The 20,000-nt window shown below is 47.4% G+C and overlaps 1 protein-coding gene across 2 annotated transcripts in view; it reads right to left on the bottom strand.

Annotated features, from left to right (window-relative positions):
• LOC133136879 (neuropilin-1a-like) overlaps positions 1-17,106 on the bottom strand; it is a 54,897-nt gene extending 37,791 nt beyond the window's left edge. The window contains exons 1-2 of one of the 2 annotated variants that reach the window (XM_061254711.1): positions 16,414-17,106; positions 14,627-14,801 (exon numbers count right to left, since the gene is read on the bottom strand). In XM_061254711.1, coding sequence (XP_061110695.1) covers positions 14,627-14,801; positions 16,414-16,474 — 236 coding nt within the window. In that variant the 5' untranslated portion in view covers positions 16,475-17,106. The remainder of the gene's footprint in view (positions 1-14,626; positions 14,802-16,413) is intronic. The other variant, XM_061254710.1, reaches the window with a different exon arrangement.
• Positions 17,107-20,000: the final 2,894 nt, after the last annotated feature.

The raw sequence follows: 20,000 nt of genomic DNA, 5'->3' as shown, positions 1-20,000 counted from the left end.
AACATGCAACTGTGTTGTCTTTATGTTGTCTTTAGACATTTTTCTATGCTTTACTGAACTTGTCTGGGGTATTGGAACCTATGAAATACGCAATCCCTGCCTTCTCGTCCTCTTGGTTGGCTCAATTTCACCAGGAATCAATCAATCAATCAATCAAGCACAGAAAGAATATTTGAATAAAAAACAATTATGTATTTGACCTTGGTCAAGAATGTTCAGTTTACATTATTGGCAGATGCTTTTATCCAGCGCGACGTTTAGATGTTAGAGTTTAGAACGTTCTGATCATATATTCATGATCTCACACCTTACAGCTCTTCTTTTCATAACAGCGACGAAGAGGAGCCCAAATGATATCTGCTCTTTTTTCATCTCTTATTGGGCTTCTCTTGTCTTTGTTCTTCCTGGGCCCTGTTTCCTAAGACACAGGAAGTGCAGCGTGTCATGCGCAGACAAATCCTTACGCAGAACACGCTTGCCTGGAACACTCAGGGGTCCGAGGCTTTGCTGAAAGCTGCAAGGCTTGCAGTTTGTGCAGATGTGTGAGCTCTCAGACACTGACGGCGTGAACACACCACGCCGTCAGAGAGAAACCGCTCAAACGGACCTACAGCAATCCCCCTGTCCCCCACTGACAGCATTCCCCAGGGAAACACAACCCTTCTGACAGATGGTTCTGAGGTGTTACAGAATAGAAAGTTCAGTGCCAGCAAGCCGCACCACGCTTCTCGTTCTAATGTACCAACTCTCCGGTGAGAGATGACCTTGCCAACGAACACACATCACTGATAACGGACCTGAGCCTGACTCGTTCTGCAGTAAAAAAACAAACAAAAACAACATTGGGGTGAAGTAACAATGGCACTTAGTCATGGAATCTCCCTCTTTGCTTTTTCTATTGTGCCCAAGAGGAAAGGTTAGCTTTTTCCCACCAAAGGGGCATTCAGCGCACCCTTATAAAAAGCCCCCAGTCCCCCGGACGGAGCGCGTTTTATGCGCACTCTTTCATGTTTTCACTGTGTGGGGCTGTAGCTGATTAGACGGACGGTTAGACGGAGCTCCCTGCTGACCAGCCAGGCCGGGGAGGGAGGCGTGCGTCGACCCTCATCTGGAACACATTACTGAGGAAAAAGGAAAATAAAGTCTGCAGCTCGTTCACCTCGGAGATCTGCCCCAGTGTAGGCGGGGGGGGGGGGGGGGGGTCCTGCCTGCCCACGACCCCCCCGGACCCCCCCACGCTGAAGTCATTACAGAATCTACCACAGTAACCGACCGCTGGGTGTTTAATGGAGTCTCACCCTCAACATGCATTCCAGACGGGGAATGGAGGAGGGGCTCTCTCTCTCTCTCTCCCTCTCTCACTCTCTCCCTATCTCTCTCCCTCTCTCACCCCCTCTCTCTCTTCCTCTTCCTCTCTCACTCTCTCTCTCTCCCTCTCTCCCTATCTCTCACTCCCTCTCACTCACTCTCTCTCTCTCCCTCTCTCTCTCCCTCTCTCTCTCTCTCTCCCTCTCTCCCTATCTCTCACTCCCTCTCTCACTCTCTCTCTCACTCTCTCTCTCCCTCTCTCCCTATCTCTCACTCCCTCTCTCACTCTCTCACTCTCTCTCTCCCTCTCTCTCTCTCTCTCCCTCTCTCACTCCCTCTCTCTCTCACTCTCTCACCCCCTCTCTCACTCTCTCACCCCCTCTCACTCCCTCTCTCACTCTCTCTCTCTCCCTCTCTCACCCCCTCTCTCTCCCTCTCTCACCCCCTCTCACACTCTCTCTCTCCCTCTCTCTCCTTTCTCTACAAAGCAGGAAGAAGGGAGTTTCTACCATCTGTCTCAAATCGGTCAGGACCCTTCTAAAAATAATATCCCAAAGTATAAAAAATATCTGAAAAGAAATAAGAATTCTGTTTGCCAGGTCTTACAGTAGATCCTCACAGAGCACCACTGTGTTGGGTACTCTCTCAGAGACCCTCACCATGTTGGGTACCCTCTCAGAGACCCTCACAATGTTAGGTACTCTCTCACAGACCCTCACCGTGTTGGGTACTCTCTCACAGACCCTCACCGTGTTGGGTACTCTCTCACAGACCCTCAGTGTGTTGGGTACTCTCTCACAGACCCTCACCGTGTTGGGTACTCTCTCACAGACCCTCAGTGTGTTGGGTACTCTCTCACAGACCCTCAGTGTGTTGGGTACTCTAGTCTGTATGTAAACAGCATGGATGGACTGAATGGCCTGTTCTCATCATTATGGAGTATGATCTCAAGCTCTAAAGAAAACATACTATGGCACTTATTTATTAACCTTTATTTAACCAGGAATGTCCCATTGAGATTAAAAATCAATTTTTCTTGAATCGGCATCATATGCCCTCCTCAGGTCTCCGTGGATAAGAGAGCACCTGCACTAAAGGCCCAACTTTAATATAAAGCAAAAACAACAGCAGAGAATAAACCACCTCCCTGACTCTGTAATGTAAATCAGCTCAGCTGTGTTTTATTTCTGTCTGTGTTTTATCTGATACAGCCAAGGCTCTGGAGAGAAACACAACACTGAACCTCTATAACTGCTGTCACTGCACTTCTCTGTACTTATGAGTCTCCTGCATACTATATGCTTCCCACAATGCAGCTGTATGGCAGATGAGGCTCCAGTATGATGTTGGGGTGTTGATGCATTTTTTAGGGGGGGGGGGGGGGGGGGCTCAAACCCCCCCACGCTACAGGGCTGGGCTCAGGAACTAAAGGCAGGAAGGTACAGTCGGTTCACAGAGGAAATTAAGAACAGCAGAGTAGTCCTGTACCACCGTGATCTCCCGTTCACCTTCCAAATAAACAGTGAGGGGCGGGGCGTTGTGTCCGAGCCATCAGGGACATTCTAACTAAATTTAGCGGGAGCTGGCTGTAAATAAAGAGCCTGGAAGAGGGCGGACGTCCTGGGGAACCTCCCAGAGAACCTGGTGACTCATACAGGCAGGCTCATGTTATTACTGAGTAACTGTATACTGTAATCATTACTGACAGCAGGGAATACCGCGAGGCCTTCAAACCTGCGGAGTAATCGCGTTTAGCACGATAGCAACATCTAGCAGACGTCACCAGGGTCAGGGACCGGTAGATCTGCTTCTATTTCACAGTGTGTTTTGAATTTATTGGCAGGTTTAGGCTGTCTTCCCCGCTCCAGAAAGGGGCCCTCGTGTCGATCTGACACTTTGAATCAGCCTCTGAAACGAGTCAGGGAAAAAACACAAACCTCACGGGGGTTAAACCAACACCCTACAAGAGAAGCCCAAACAAGTGTCTGAGGAGGGAGGCGAGAAGCTGAGCCCTGAGTTTAGCCCTGTGTAGGTGCTGTCACTGAGAGCAGAGCTGAGCCCTGTGTAGGTGCTGTCACTAAGAGCAGAACTGAGCCCTGTGTTGGTGCTGTCACTAAGAGCAGAACTGAGCCCTGTGTAGGTGCTGTCACTGGGAGCAGAGTTTAGCCCTGTGTTGGTGCTGTCACTGGGAGCAGAGTTTAGCCCTGTGTTGGTGCTGTCACTGGGAGCAGAGTTTAGCCCTGTGTTGGTGTGATCTCCATGGCGATCTCCTGTCTCTACATCAGGAGCCAACAGGACATTCCTCGCCCTCACTAAGGCCTGCTTCGCCTTTTCTACAACATGTGACATTAATTAACCCCCCCCCCCCCCACCAAATAAAACAGCTCTGAACCCCGTGGCCCTCTTGGCGCTTGTAGCTATTTTCACAGCAGAGGAATGAACGGCTAAACGGCGAGACCGTGACTTCATTAGAGCGCGGAAACAGAGCCGCTAAGCGCTTCAGTTTCAGACGGTCGCTGCTGGATACGCTTAGCCTGAGGCCTTTCACACCTCCCTTCTGAATAAACACATAAAAAGAAAAGGACGATAAGCTCAAACACTGGCTCAGTTAGCTACAGCTCAGAGTGCTAATGCTACACTGGCTCAGTTAGCTACAGCTCAGAGTGCTAATGCTACACTGGCTCAGTTAGCTACTGCTCAGAGTGCTAATGCTACACTGGCTCAGTTAGCTACAGCTCAGAGTGCTAATGCTACACTGGCTCAGTTAGCTACAGCTCAGAGTGCTAATGCTACACTGGCTCAGTTAGCTACAGCTCAGAGTGCTAATGCTACACTGGCTCAGTTAGCTACTGCTCAGAGTGCTAATGCTACACTGGCTCAGTTAGCTACAGCTCAGAGTGCTAATGCTACACTGGCTCAGTTAGCTACAGCTCAGAGTGCTAATGCTACACTGGCTCAATTAGCTACAGCTCAGAATGCTAATGCTACACTGGCTGAGTTAGCTACTGCTCAGAGTGCTAATGCTACACTGGCTCAGTTAGCTACAGCTCAGAGTGCTAATGCTACACTGGCTCAATTAGCTACAGCTCAGAATGCTAATGCTACACTGGCTCAATTAGCTACAGCTCAGAATGCTAATGCTACACTGGCTCAGTTAGCTACAGCTCAGAGTGCTAATGCTACACTGGCTCAATTAGCTACAGCTCAGAATGCTAATGCTACACTGGCTCAGTTAGCTACTGCTCAGAGTGCTAATGCTACACTGGCTGAGTTAGCTACAGCTACACTGGCTCAGTTAACGGTGCGAGTCAATAAAGTGACAAACAGTACTGTATTTATGTGGAAAATAAAGGAAGGGATAAGTGCTAATGTGTGAGGTGTGATTCCCCACTTCACTGTACTTAATTTGTTTACAACCATCCTTATAAAGGAACAGGAAGTGACATTATATTTGTACAGTGTTTCTCCAGACTGCTGTCACGCTGCACGTTACTATGGCGATGACGCTGCACTTTCAGGGCCAATACATGCCGTGTGTGTGTGTGTGCGTGTGCATATGTGTTTGTGTGTGCATGTGTGTGTAGTGTATGTGTGCGTGTGCATGTGTGTTTGTGTGTGCGTGTGCGTGTGTTTGTGTGTGTGTGTGTGTGCGTGTGCATATGTGTTTGTGTGTGCATGTGTGTGTAGTGTATGTGTGCGTGTGCATGTGTGTTTGTGTGTGCGTGTGCGTGTGTTTGTGTGTGTGAGTGTGTGTGTGTGCATGTGTGTAGTGTGTGTATGTGTGCGTGTGTGTGTAGTGTGTGTATGTGTGTGAGAGTGCGTGTATGTGTGTATGTGTGTCTGTGTGTGTGTCTGTGTATGTGTGTCTGTAGTGTGTGTGTGAGTGTGCGTGTATGTGTGAGTGTGTGTGTGATATTGGTGAAGGTGAGATACATTAATTGATAGGGTCTATAGAAGGAAATTAGGCAGATATTTATTTCAACATCAGCGGGAGATCAGTGGAGGAACAGCAGCGGAGCAACATGAGAGGGAGATCAGCGGAAGAACACAAACGATCGTAGTATGCCTCCCCTCACACAGGAATATATTTCAGCCCAATCCTAACAAAAAGAAATTGGGCACTTAAAACCATTTTGGAGCAACTGATAGTCATCCCTGGTAAAATATACAGAGATCAGGATATTGGGGACAGCATAAACTGTGGATATTTTAATACTAACAATGCAGCAAAGTATGTGAAACATCTGAGAGTGATTTCAAGGCAAAGTAACAGAAACATCAGAATATGCTCAGTGTTTAACTGTTAAGATCTCAGCTCTTTTTGTAAACTTTCCACATTTGCAGTGCTTAATCTTACATGTGTTTCTCTTTGGAAAAAAAACAGTTGATCTGACATCTGGGAAAATGGTTTTGGTTACAGAAATGTGTTGAAAATGCTTGATTCCCATCTATGGGTTTAACCGGAAAAAGTCATTCAAAATCAGCACTGTTTTTAAAATGGTTGGCCCTCAAATAAAGAACATTGTGTTTTGTAGTATTGTGCACATGCAAATACCTCTGTCATTCAATTATACAAACTACACTTTAAAATACTTTAGAACACATTCATATTTAACTAGAGGATTATTTAACTATTTTCTGGTTCAAATTATTGCTGGCAGGGACTAGCAAAGTGATGAGACTGTTTTATTGACTAGACCAACCCTGTGTATCTGTGGGGTGAGCACAGTTACTTAATATAAGTGTGGACAAAAAAATAACCCTGTCACCGCTGTCAAACTTTTATTATCAGGAGTTATGGGTTTAATCTCGGGCTTCGGAGCTCATAACGTTCTGTAAAGTAAAACACAGATCTGAGGGGAGAGAACATTACAAGGTCCCTGGAGCGTCTCCATGCCAGTTTTGTGGCACTACAGTCTGGGTTCTCTCTGCGGTCTACAGTCTGGGTTCTCTCTGCGGTCTACAGATGGGTTCTCTGGTGAGTCCAGGCCCAAGTCTGGGCCTAATAAACCGGCATTCCAGCATTCCCACTCCCATCTGCCAGGAGTCGGAATGTTGACACTGCGGTCAGGGCATGCTGGGATAGAGTCTGCTACCATTTGCTGTTGCTTTCACTGCAGGAGAACCAGTGCGCACCACACAGCATCACCCACACTATCCACCATCACCCCACACTATCCACCATCACCCCACACTATCCACCATCACCCCACACTCTCCACCCACACTATCCAACATCACCCCACACTCTCCACCATCACCCCACACTATCCACCATCACCCCACACACTCCACCCACACTATCCACCATCACCCCACACTCTCCACCCACACTATCCTCCATCACCCCACACTATCCACCATCACCCCACCATCACCCCACACTCTCCACCATCACCCCACACTCTCCACCCACACTATCCTCCATCACCCCACACTATCCTCCATCACCCCACACTATCCACCATCACCCCACACTCTCCACCCACACTATCCACCATCACCCCACACTCTCCACCATCACCCCACACTCTCCACCCACACTATCCTCCTTCACCCCACACTATCCTCCATCACCCCACACTATCCACCATCACCCCACACTATCCACCCACACTATCCACCATCACCCCACACTATCCACCCACACTATCCACCATCACCCCACACTCTCCATCCACACTATCCACCATCACCCCACACTCTCCACCATCACCCACACTCTCCACCCACACTATCCTCCATCACCCCACACTATCCACCATCACCCCACACTCTCCACCCACACTATCCACCCCATCACCCCACATTATCCACCACATTATGTATTCCATTGAATTCACTAAAGTTCACACAATTAAATAATTTTGCAATTAACTTCACGTGCGAATCAATAGGAAGTGACTGAAATGACGTGCTCAACGGTAACTGAAGTTTAAATAAATCTATGAGTCCACTAAATGCAGTGATACGCTGCTTTTAATCGCTTTTGTCCAATGCAGAAAGAGCGTGTATTTGTTTTGATTATTTATCCTCCAAAACAATCGCGGAAAAGAAACTCGGAATTAAGGGGACTGCCCAAAAAGAGAAAATCACCTGCGACTTCTGTGACTTCCCGTCCATACAAATAATTATGCCCCTGGGAGAAATAAAAGATGTACTATTACCTCCCACATGACGCTCCCAGTAAAGCTCATCACAAGATTACATCCCGCATTTAATTCAAATGACACTAGCCGCCATGGCTGGAATATGTGCACATTTTGTCCTGCACTGGATATGCTTTTACGTGGCAGCCGATACAGCTGATTGCGTAATGAGCTGTAGCCTTGGTAAATAAGACGTTAATCAGACTGCGACCGCACCATCAAACTCTGGTCAGGCCACATTGTGCTGCCAGCCTCGGGTACGTAAATCTGCCCCTCAGAGCTTTAGTCTTGGAATCAATCTTATTTTCTGAAGCAGACAATATTAGCTTGTTTTAAGTACCTGTTTACTGTTCAGTAAAATGCTCTGACCCCCAAAATCTTTAAATGAGCATCTTTCAACTGCCTTGTTGTATTGTTATTGTAATTGAAATAAGACTAAGTCTAAGTATAAGACTAAAATGCCTGACTGACTTATTCAGTGTTTTTTGCAGAGCTGCACTCTCGGGTACAGAAGCTGGTCACACACAAATCTCCCCTATTCCCCAGGATCTTTAACCAGGGGGCTGTTTCACAAAGCAGGATTACTGAGTTAGCCGGATAACTGCACTGAGTAAAACCCACAAAGCAGGATTACTGAGTTAGCTGGATAACTACACTGAGTAAAACCCACAAAGCAGGATTACTGAGTTAGCTGGATAACTGCACTGAGCAAAACCCACAAAGCAGGATAACTGAGTTAGCTGGATAACTGCACTGAGTAAAACCCAGAACAGCTATTTTTACTTCAGTCCATGCTCCAGATTTGGGAGGGTTCTGGGTTTGTAATCCTTTGTTCTGAAAGATGACCATGGCTTCCTGATCTTAGTAAAATAAAAAGTAAAAACCTGAGGCTGATGAGTCAGTGGCCATGATGACACAAGTGCAGGGTGCGGTCTGACGAAGCAGTGCGGCCACACCCTGATTTCAGCCAAGAGCAAGGGGAAGGACAACAGGACTGGGTCAGATCTGCAAGATCCCTCTGGGCTGGGTCAGATCTGCAAGATCCCTCTGGGCTGGGTCAGATCTGAAAGATCCCTCTGGGCTGGGTCAGATCTGAAAGATCCCTCTGGGCTGGGTCAGATCTGAAAGATCCCTCTGGGCTAGGTCAGATCTGAAAGATCCCTCTGGGCTGGGTCAGATCTGAAAGATCCCTCTGGGCTGGGTCAGATCTGAAAGATCCCTCTGGGCTGGGTCAGATCTGAAAGATCCCTCTGGGCTGGGTCAGATCTGAAAGATCCCTCTGGGCTGGGTTAGATCTGAAAGATCGCTCTGGGCTGGGTCAGATCTGAAAGATCCCTCTGGGCTAGGTCAGATCTGAAAGATCGCTCTGGGCTGGGTCAGATCTGAAAGATCCCTCTGGGCTGGGTCAGATCTGAAAGATCCCTTGTGAGGACACAGAGACAGGACAGCAGGCCAGAGTGTCATTAATCACCGTCTCCCGGCAACAGGCTGGTTTGGGCCGCAGCCAGGGGAGGCTGCTGGCGAAGCCATCATCGAGAGCGTGAGTGCAAACCGCCCAACAGACAGAACCTCACGGCAAACCGCCCAACAGACAGAACCTCACGCCAAACCGCCCAACAGACAGAACCTCACGCCAAACCGCCCAACAGACAGAACCTCACGGCAAAACCGCCCAACAGACAGAACCTCACGCCAAACCGCCCAACAGACAGAACCTCACGCCAAACCGCCCAACAGACAGAACCTCACGCCAAACCCCCCAACAGACAGAACCTCACGGCAAAACCGCCCAACAGACAGAACCTCACGCCAAACCGCCCAACAGACAGAACCTCACGCCAAACCGCCCAACAGACAGAACCTCACGCCAAACCGCCCAACAGACAGAACCTCACGCCAAACCGAGCGGCCACCAGAACACACGCCCCTCTGCCTCTGGTTGGAGAGCAGTGGTCCTGAGTGGTGCTGAGAATTAGCCCACTGTCGGTTCCTCTCTCAGGGCCTTCCAGCGCTTGGGTAGGGGGGTCCTGCACCATCAATCACGCCTGAGAGCCCATTTGAAGCCGCGCCGAAAATCTAAACATAGCTGGCATTCCGACACACAGAGCACTCCATCTCCAGCAGGCTGCATCAATTAAAACCCGATTTCACTCTTTGTGTTTTTACAGTCCGCCTGCCTCTGATTGATGGGGGACTGGAGGCTCAGGCAGATCTCAGGGTCCCGGAGTCGGCTGGCTGGCTGTAATTATGCCCCGCTTTGATACCCCCCATTCTGAGGAGGGTGCGGGAACAAAACAAAACAGGACAGGCACACAAAATGTCTGACCTGACAAAACAAATAAAGACTCACGACTTAAATCATGCCAATGTGTTAATGTTGGAACACAAACATCCTGACCTCAGTTCTGTTACAATGTGTGATACTACTACAGAGAGAGAGGTCTAAAGACAACATGAAAATATATCATTTGGGGAAAACAAGAAAAAACAAGGCATCCTCCTCCACCATCACCTCACACTCTCCACCATCACCCCACACTATCCACCCACACTATCCACCGTCACCCCACACTCTCCACCCACACTATCCACCATCACCCCACACTCTCCACCCACACTATCCACCATCACCCCACACTCTCCACCATCACCCCACACTATCCACCATCACCCCATACTCTCCACCCACACTATCCACCATCACCCCACACTCTCCACCATCACCCCACACTATCCCCCATCACCCCACACTATTCACCATCACCCCACACTGTCCACCCACACTATCCTCCATCACCCCACACTATCCACCATCACCCCACACTCTCCACCCACACTATCCTCCATCACCCCACACTATCCACCATCACCCCACACTCTCCACCATCACTCCACACTATCCACCATCACCCCACACTATCCACCCACACTATCCACCGTCACCCCACACTCTCCACCCACACTATCCACCATCACCCCACACTCTCCACCCACACTATCCACCATCACCCCACACTCTCCACCATCACCCCACACTATCCACCATCACCCCATACTCTCCACCCACACTATCCACCATCACCCCACACTCTCCACCATCACCCCACACTATCCCCCATCACCCCACACTATTCACCATCACCCCACACTCTCCACCCACACTATCCTCCATCACCCCACACTATCCACCATCACCCCACACTCTCCACCCACACTATCCTCCATCACCCCACACTATCCACCATCACCCCACACTCTCCACCATCACTCCACACTATCCACCATCACCCCACACTCTCCACCATCACCCCACACTATCCACCATCACCCCACACTATCCACCATCACCCCACACTATCCAACATCACCTCACACTATCCACCATCACCCCACACTATCCATCATCACCCACACTCTCCACCCACACTCTCCACCATCACCCCACACTATCCACCATCACCCCACACTCTCCACCATCACCCCACACTCTCCACCCACACTATCCTCCATCACCCCACACTCTCCACCATCACCCCACACTCTCCACCATCACCCCACACTCTCCACCATCACCCCACACTACACTCCTCCATGACCGGGAGCCCTCATTCTGATACATCCCGAACAACAGGAGCAAAGCATGCTGGGAGCTCTTTGGCACTGGGGTTGTGTTCAAGACAGTATTGTTGGCATCAGCGGTGAATGTTTTGTGGAGAACTGCCATTCTCACACACAAACCCCAAAATATTACTGATGTTGAAATGATTTCCATGTCCAAGTGTAAGTCACGGTGCAGCTTTCACCCAGGCAGAGAGACAGAGACAGCCATCAGAAACCATCAGAAACCATCAGAAGCCATCAGAAACCATCTACCCACAGCAGGACAGACAGAACAACCCTACCCACAACAGGACAGACAGAACAACCCTACCCACAACAGGACAGACAGAACAACCCTACCCACAACAGGACAGACAGAACAACCCTACCCACAGCAGGACAGACAGAACAACCCTACCCACAGCAGGACAGACAGAACAACCCTACCCACAACAGGACAGACAGAACAACCCTACCCACAGCAGGACAGACAGAACAACCCTACCCACAGCAGGACAGACAGAACAACCCTACCCACAGCAGGACAGACAGAACAACCCTACCCACAACAGGACAGACAGAACAACCCTACCCACAACAGGACAAACAGAACAACCCTACCCACAGCAGGACAGACAGAACAACCCTACCCACAACAGGACAGACAGAACAACCCTACCCACAACAGGACAGACAGAACAACCCTACCCACAACAGGACAGACAGAACAACCCTACCCACAACAGGACAAACAGAACAACCCTACCCACAGCAGGACAGACAGAACAACCCTACCCACAACAGGACAGAGAGAACAAACCTACCCACAACAGGACAGACAGAACAACCCTACCCACAACAGGACAGACAGAACAACCCTACCCACAACAGGACAGACAGAACAACCCTACCCACAGCAGGACAGACAGAACAACCCTACCCACAGCAGGACAGACAGAACAACCCTACCCACAGCAGGACAGACAGAACAACTCTACCCACAGCAGGACAGACAGAACAACCCTACCCACAGCAGGACAGACAGAACAACCCTACCCACAACAGGACAGACAGAACAACCCTACCCACAGCAGGACAGACAGGACACAGCAGGGTTCAATGAGGTCACACATATTTCAGTCGACTGCTATCATAGGAAGTCTCTTGTTTCACAATGACAGACACACACACAGAGGCACAGAGGCACACACACACACACACACACACACACACACACACACACACAGAATGAGGCACAGATGTACCTCCCACAGACCTCTCTAACTTGGTTAGGTTTCCTGGCTCCTGGTGACTCTGTGTGACAGGAAATCCGGAATGGGACGGTTGGGAAAATAAACAGGCCTGAATCCCGGATCTCCTGAAATGGGTGTATTTACTGCACTGGCCTTTTCCCAGTCCACTGTCTTTACACCCCAAAGCTCCCAGTCCACTGTGTTTACACCCCAATGCTCCCAGTCCACTGTGTTTACACCCCAATGCTCCCAGTCCACTGTGTTTACACCCCAATGCTCCCAGTCCACTGTGTTTACACCCCAACGCTCCCAGTCCACTGTGTTTACACCCCAATGCTCCCAGTCCACTGTGTTTACATCCCAACATGTCGTGTTTTTGTGGCTTGTTGTAGCGGCAGGCGCTGGGAGCTGTTTGCTTTGTTAATTGTACAGCGGTCGGGAGCATGTGCCTTCTGTGTCATCACAGCCGCGCAATAAACCCTCCCCCGCCCGAAAAGAACGGAATTCCCCCGTTTCTGTGGGGGGTGGGGGTTCGAATGCAGTACAGAACTGCTCACACACACCTCCATCAGAGCTACTGACCAAAGTTCCAGTCCAGGAAATTAAATACTGACATCATAGTCATTCTAAACTCATGTCAACTAAACTCAATTCAATTGCATATCGTTGTTGCACAAAAACCTTGTATCTTACAAAAAAAAATGTCAAATAAAAACTGCATTTTCAGGAAGAGCGGTCCTGTTTAGTCACCTGTAGATTTAAAAGAGCTCAATCCTTTGCTGAATTATTATTATTGAGAGTTGAAGCAGTTGGTGTTAAAACACCAAGAAACAACAAGGGTTTCCATGACACCAACAGATTCATGACACCAACAATTGTAAACGTCCAAAAGAAAAAAGAGAAAGAAATCAGTGATTGATTTTGATCATTGTGCCACAGAGAGACCCTCCCACTGACAAGTCCATTCTTTAATCTGCCACAGAAAATGTTGTTTTCATCTTTCGAATAAACACAATGCTGAGTGATTGTTTTCATCATTCAAATAAACACAGTGAACTAAGAAGAAGCCGCCAGCTCCCTTTAATCCTTCAGCATCAGCAGATTCCCCCTCCAGAAAGCGTGTGTGGGAGGAGAGGACCTGAGCGCAGATCCCCCTCCAGAAATCACGTGTGGGAGGAGAGAACCTGAGCCAGAACAGGAGAGGTCTGTTTGATTCCAGCTTCACTGCCGTCAACAATTAACTACAAATGTCCTCTGGGCCCCATAAAAATCCCTGCGACGCACGGACAGCCTTTTGGTCATGGTGAGCTGATACTTCTCACGTATTTATTTACCTGTGTGTTAGAGTGTTAGCAGGCTGTAAACCAGCGGTCTGCCACCCAAGGAGACTTGTTCAGTATGGCAGGTATTTGACTCTCTAACTACAACAATGGAGAAGATGAGGCAGGACCTGAAGAAAGTCGCAGAAGACAGGAAAGCTAAAGATGAACCATCTTTAACAGATAATCTACTGAAAGGCCGAAATACCCCAGGGATTGTCAGTGTTCTGTTATTTTAAAAGAAACACACAGACACAGGAAATGCATTCCTGCCTGATTCCATTAACAATTTCCTTTCTGACCCCCCTCAGCCCCCCCCCCATCCTGGTATCTGTCAGCGTCTGTGGCTCTTTCAGAGGTTTATTGCTCCCCTGGTGATGTAAGACGATCCCAGTGTGGAGCAGTCAGGCACCCCATCTGCCCCGCAGACCGGTCACCCGAGCCTGATTTACCCGGGTTTATGGGGCATTAAAACGCGGGCACAATAAAGAGCCTAATTTATGGCACTTCCTGGGACATGGAGGCTTGTGTGGGGATGGATGCAGGCAGGAGCAACGCAAGGAACAGCTCTTATAACGCAGCGGTCACACCCCCTGCACACAGACACGCCGGGTCTTTATCTGTTCCTCTTTTCTGAAGCACTACAGACAGGAGTAGGGTAAGGGACTTCACCACGTGAGCAAAACTCCCCAGAATCACATTCAGAATCACATTTCACATTCAGATTTGGACAACCGTGACATCAGAAACAGAAAAACTGTTATTGCAGCAAGTGTAATTCCTCAAACTTCCACGCCGTCGGACGTTTCAGCTGTATTTCAGGATGAGCGCATGAGTGACAGACGAAGACTCCTCAGGATCCACGTGACTCAGGGACTCACACACCTGAGGCCTCGAGCTGAGAAACGCTGCACCAGACGAGCATGGAAGCTGCGATATCCCCGCTACCTGCAGATGGCGCAGTTTAACACAGAAATACAGAAATGCAGCGACTTACTTGCATTCTCGGTTCTCCAGATCAAAATGCGGGTTGAAGTTGATTAAAATTCTCTGGCTTGGTTCTGGAGCCTCGATCACCCACACGCATTTCTGAGACGGATAATAGACCAATGGATATCCAGGGGAAGTGAGGTAATTAGGATTTGAAATTAGGATGTTATCTCCGCATTTGTCTGCAAAAGAGAACATACAAAAAATTAAACCCTTTTAAAATTGTGAGGTGAACCACATGCTATTGAACTATCCATAGATCACAGACACAATGCCGACTTTTTTAATTTCCTCATAAAACAAACAAACGAGCAAATAGTCAAAATGTCAGGGCATCTCACGCGTCGGCCAAACGGTAAGTAATAAATAATATGCAATGTTTTAAGCAGTGTTTTCTATTTTACACTGCAGTAGAATTCCCATGAATGCGTTTGAGGTTGTTTTCATATTGATTGGACTGTCTGAAGCCTTTATTATATCTGGGTAATATCTCAAATAAAATAAAAATGAACATACCGTATAAAGTTACACGACGTCTACAGTGTCGCCTTGTCCCTAATTACCTTTTCAAAAGGAGAACAAATCCAATTCTCCATTAGACACGACTGCCTTCAGATTGAACTCACCACTTACCTGGCGCGTTATACGGGACTGTCTACAGATGAGACGCCCTGTAGCTACTAGGCTAGCGGCCTGACACATGATTGGTATGCGTGGCTAACCACATCCAAAAGTTATTTATTAAAAATAGACATTTTATTAAGGTCCCGACGGGCAACATGAGTCATGCATTATTCAGAACTATGAGGAGATATTTTCCCGCACTGTGGGCTACAAAAAACAATATTCAAACAAACTATGGAGCCTATCGACACAGGATTCAGTCTGATACAACGGACAGTAACATTCATAAGTAATTTAGCCTTCGCAAAAATTGGATCTACACAACACGCAGTATTCAGTAGTCTTTGACTTGTCATCAACTTGTCATCCCTTTCAGCTATAAAGGATTTTTAAAATGACATCATTCAAAACGCTGCTTTTCAAAAGCCCCACCAACAGCTGATTGGGCGCTAATACTGAAACAGCACGGCTTGACAGCAAATGACCATGTTAATTCCACAATTGCGGCCACAAAACCAGAGAGATCACTCAGGCTACAGGATTAACCTCTTTCAAAACAATCAATGCGAAATGACAACACCGGGCTGGTCATCCGATCTTCTGCGGCTACTGAGTAACTCAATGTTTGCTTATCATATCTCCAGTTTGCACAACTTGTCAATACCCCCTCCAGTTCTGACACAAAACCCGCTATCAGTCTGCGGCGTTTACTTAGTCCAGTCTCACTTATGTCCACTGATGACATTTAGAATGGAGAATGACAGTAGCCTTCGATAGGGCCGACATCAAATCAAAAACCAACCATTGCAGTGTTCTTGAAACGCCTGGGATAGGCGGGTATTATTTAAAAAGCTATAACGAATATCCCAATCCTAAATGTTAATCTTAAGATACAGCAGACATCCAATGATTTACCTTAAAACCAATTCAAATATTGCAGCTAGACGGAGAGATACCTGAATTAAAAATAAGGCACGATTTTAAGCAACATGTCGAGCATTTCGCTACGGCTAGCCAGAAGTTTCCAAACGCTTAAACGCAAAGCAATTAAAAAATTAGCCAATTTGAAACCTACTCTAAGGCAGGGAGCGACATTCCACTGAACGGCTTCGAGGTTAAAGACAACAATTCTCAAATATTAGGCTGTAATTAATCTAATTTGTGACTTACCACTGAGAGCTTGGGCAAGGACGATTCTGGATAAAATGAACAGCGCTAATCCACAATGCATCCTTGAGTTGTAAGAAAAAAAGAAAACCAGAAACCAGAAAAAAAACACTCTCCTCTGAGAACTCGTCGGCTCAGGCGATGCAGAGCAACAACAAAAACAACTCCGAAATATCTCAACGTTTAAAATTTCGTCTTATGAGCTTCAAGTCTCTCGCATCCTGTGTAATTTAGCAACGATTTCCTACGTCCTTTCCTTGTCTTGTTCCCGTCGCAGACGCTGGCTTTGCCATTTCCTAGTAAACCAGCCAGTACAAGTTTAGAGAAAACAGCAGAAAAACAATTCACAAAATTCCCACAAAACGATGACCACGGCAACGTAATCCCCCTTTGGTGTAAACAAAAAAGGAACAGGTTTGAAGGTGGCCGATGTTGTACAGATATTTTAAAGTGTAAAGATCAGCGCATTACAATCACACCGTCCTCCAGTTCTCTGTTCTGCCAGGCGCGTCTGACAGGACACGAGTTGGAGATACAAACATCTGTAGAATGGCATTACCGTTGGCTACTCCCCTAAATTACGACTCCCCTTCTTTCATGTGGCGCCTCGAATCACTCGCCGCAGCTAAGAACACACAGATCCCGCTGATTGGTTTGAACGCGATATGCAAAGTGGCCAAGCCTCATCCGCACCCGATACAATCTCGCAGCTCTCAGACACTTCACTTAAGCGACATACGCGCATTCGCCCCAGAACGAAGGAGACTGCACTCATCGGAACTGGCTAAAGCAACCAAGCAGATAACCAATCTACTGTTCGCTTTACATATATATCTTTACCTCTATGCATTCATTCATTTTGGAGAGCACCACTGAACCGTTTTCCCAAATATTTAAAATAAAGATACCCCAACTGGAAGTACTTTTATTGCGACAGTAAAAAGTTGTATAAAATATTTCTTAACGCTCTCTCTCAATGTATTCCTGTTAATGTGTATATTTACGCTGAGAATAACACGCGCTATAGATAACGAGTTCCTCGCGCACAGCACCACGGAACCGAGCCTCCGAGCCTTCACGGGGATGACTGGCTCACTGCGCGAGATGCATGCGCTGAATGCAGTTCAGCACATTAACTCAGTCCATTCGCCTCACTGAACTGTGGCGCAATAAATACATAAACAAACCTAAATAAAACAAAACGATTCAGTGCTCTAGCTTTAGAAGTGACCGCTTGTAATGGTCACAGCTAAATTAACCGCCATGGATCCAGCGGGGAACACTGAAACTAAAGCCACAATTACGCACAGTACAGCCAATACTTTACAGACAACACAACATTGTTTCCAGATCCACATCAGTATCCACTGCTCTCTCTCTCTCTCTCTCTCTCTCTCTCTCTCTCTCTCTCTCTCTCTCTCTCTCTCTCTCTCTCTCTCTCTCTCTCTCTCTCTCACGCACACACACACACACACACACACACACACACACACGCGCACACACACTCACACAGTACAAGAGCCACGCCCAACCAACGAACGTACGCTTTCTGTAGGCTGTAAATATTAACTGAACGCGCATCGCGTGGAACTTGTGCTGATGGCTTCACTGCTTTGATAAGATCTGATTATCTGATAAGAAAAAAGCTGATCTGGCTTCGGATTTCAAAGCAGAGGAAGACCAGAGATAACAATCAGGCATCAACCTGCCTAGGAAAGGTTCCTAGCATGTGTTCTGTTCGGTGGAAAAGGTTGCGCATCCCACTGAGCATCGCCTGTGCTCTCGGTCTTAAACCATCGATTTGTCAGCAGATCGTCTTCCATTCGTAGACGCTTACCAAACACCACTCGATGAAAACGCAACGTACCAGACCAGAGCCCTGTTTACATTAAGCTAGTTTACTGCTAAGCTTTTGAAACTGACACCTTTGGCGTTTAATGCGACGTATGGCCAGCCGTATGTTATTTTAAATCTCCATTACACTGGCATTACACTGGTGTTGTCAGGTATTCACGCATGACATCTGAACCACTTATATTAGTTTAATATATTATCTATTAAGCAAAAGCAACACAATATCAAACTTAATATCAAAATAATTGTCTGCTTAACTGGTACTGAATGACTTTACATATAGCTTCATATATTTGTTATAAAGAAGATAATTTGATGAGTACACTAGAATAATCACACGCACGCACAAACACACACACACACACACACACACACACACACATTGTGCACTTTAACTTTTATTATAAATCTCAAATTGTGGAGTACAGAGACAAACAAATAAATGATGGGGCATTGTCCCAAATATTCTGGAGGGCACTGTATATTAGTGCCCTATAAACAAGATATTTATGGTGCTTACTCATTTCTGTCAGTAGGACCTTATAATCCTAAAGTCTGCTCAAAGCAGAGGCATCTTTTTATTCCCGTGGCCTCCCAGCTAACCACCAGACTGAACAAAGGGTGAGGAACAGAGAGAGGGTACAATATGAGCGCCATTTAAATAATTTGTTCCATCATATTCCAGCTTCCTGAAGAATAATTAGTTCATCACAAAGACAGACACCCCTGACGCTTTAGAGAAAAGCCTGATTTCATTATTTTAAAAAAATTCTCCTCATCTAACCAAGAGAAAAAAAAAGCAGATGTCCCTTCATACAGTAAACCCCAAGATGAACAAAGAGGAGAAATGAAATAAAATCCACACAAAGCTGTCTAAATGTTAATGCAGAGAGAGAAAGAGAGAGAGAGGGAGGGAGGGAAAGAGGGAATGGGAGAGAGGGAATGAGAGAGAGAGAGAAAGAGACAATACCGCAGAATCCTGAAGTGTAGATGTTGCAGGATTTACCCCTGGGGCAGAAGTTACTGCACATTTTACACACATTATTGGCATTTACACACAAATTTTCCACACACATTTCCACACACATTTTACACACACATTTTACACACACATTTACACACACATTTTACACACATTTCCACACACATTTTACACACATTTCCACACACGCATTTACACACACATTGTTTAATGTAATAATGCAGCTGCCCTGCCATATAAATGCCTGCCATTTACTACTGAGCAGGGGTGTTTTGGAGTTTGAAGAGCTGAGGCTTGGAGTTTGAATTGGTGTATTAATAATTAAGCAATAATTGGCTGCATCAGCTGTGCTTGACCCTGGGATTCAACCAATTAGGTATTGGGAGGGGCCCTCAGCCAACCAGCAGCAGAGACCCTGGCTGGGGTTGGATCCTGCGTTGGGAGTGACCCCCCAGGCCTCATGGGGGAGGGAGAGGGTGAGTGTGTGCGTGCGTGTGTGTGTGTGTGAGTGTGTGTGAGTGTGTGTGAGTGTGAGTGTCAGTGTCAGTGTGTGTGTCAGTGTGTGTGTGCTTGGGACAGCTCCACAACACCCCCCCTACAGCAGGTGGTTTTGGGGAGGGTCCCAGCGTTTGAGTGGTGGAGTTTCGAGAGAGTGACACCTCAGTATTGTGTACACAAAAGCTCAGCCACATTAATACACCTGACCTGCTGAATAAAGATAAACCCCTCTAACCCGGGCCTGCAGTCTGGGAGA

Source organism: Conger conger, chromosome 9 (assembly GCF_963514075.1).
Source record: "Conger conger chromosome 9, fConCon1.1, whole genome shotgun sequence".
In the NCBI taxonomy this organism is placed as follows: domain Eukaryota; kingdom Metazoa; phylum Chordata; class Actinopteri; order Anguilliformes; family Congridae; genus Conger; species Conger conger.
The sequence above is the reverse complement of the archived record's forward strand: the minus strand, read 5'-3'. Positions and strand labels throughout refer to the sequence as shown.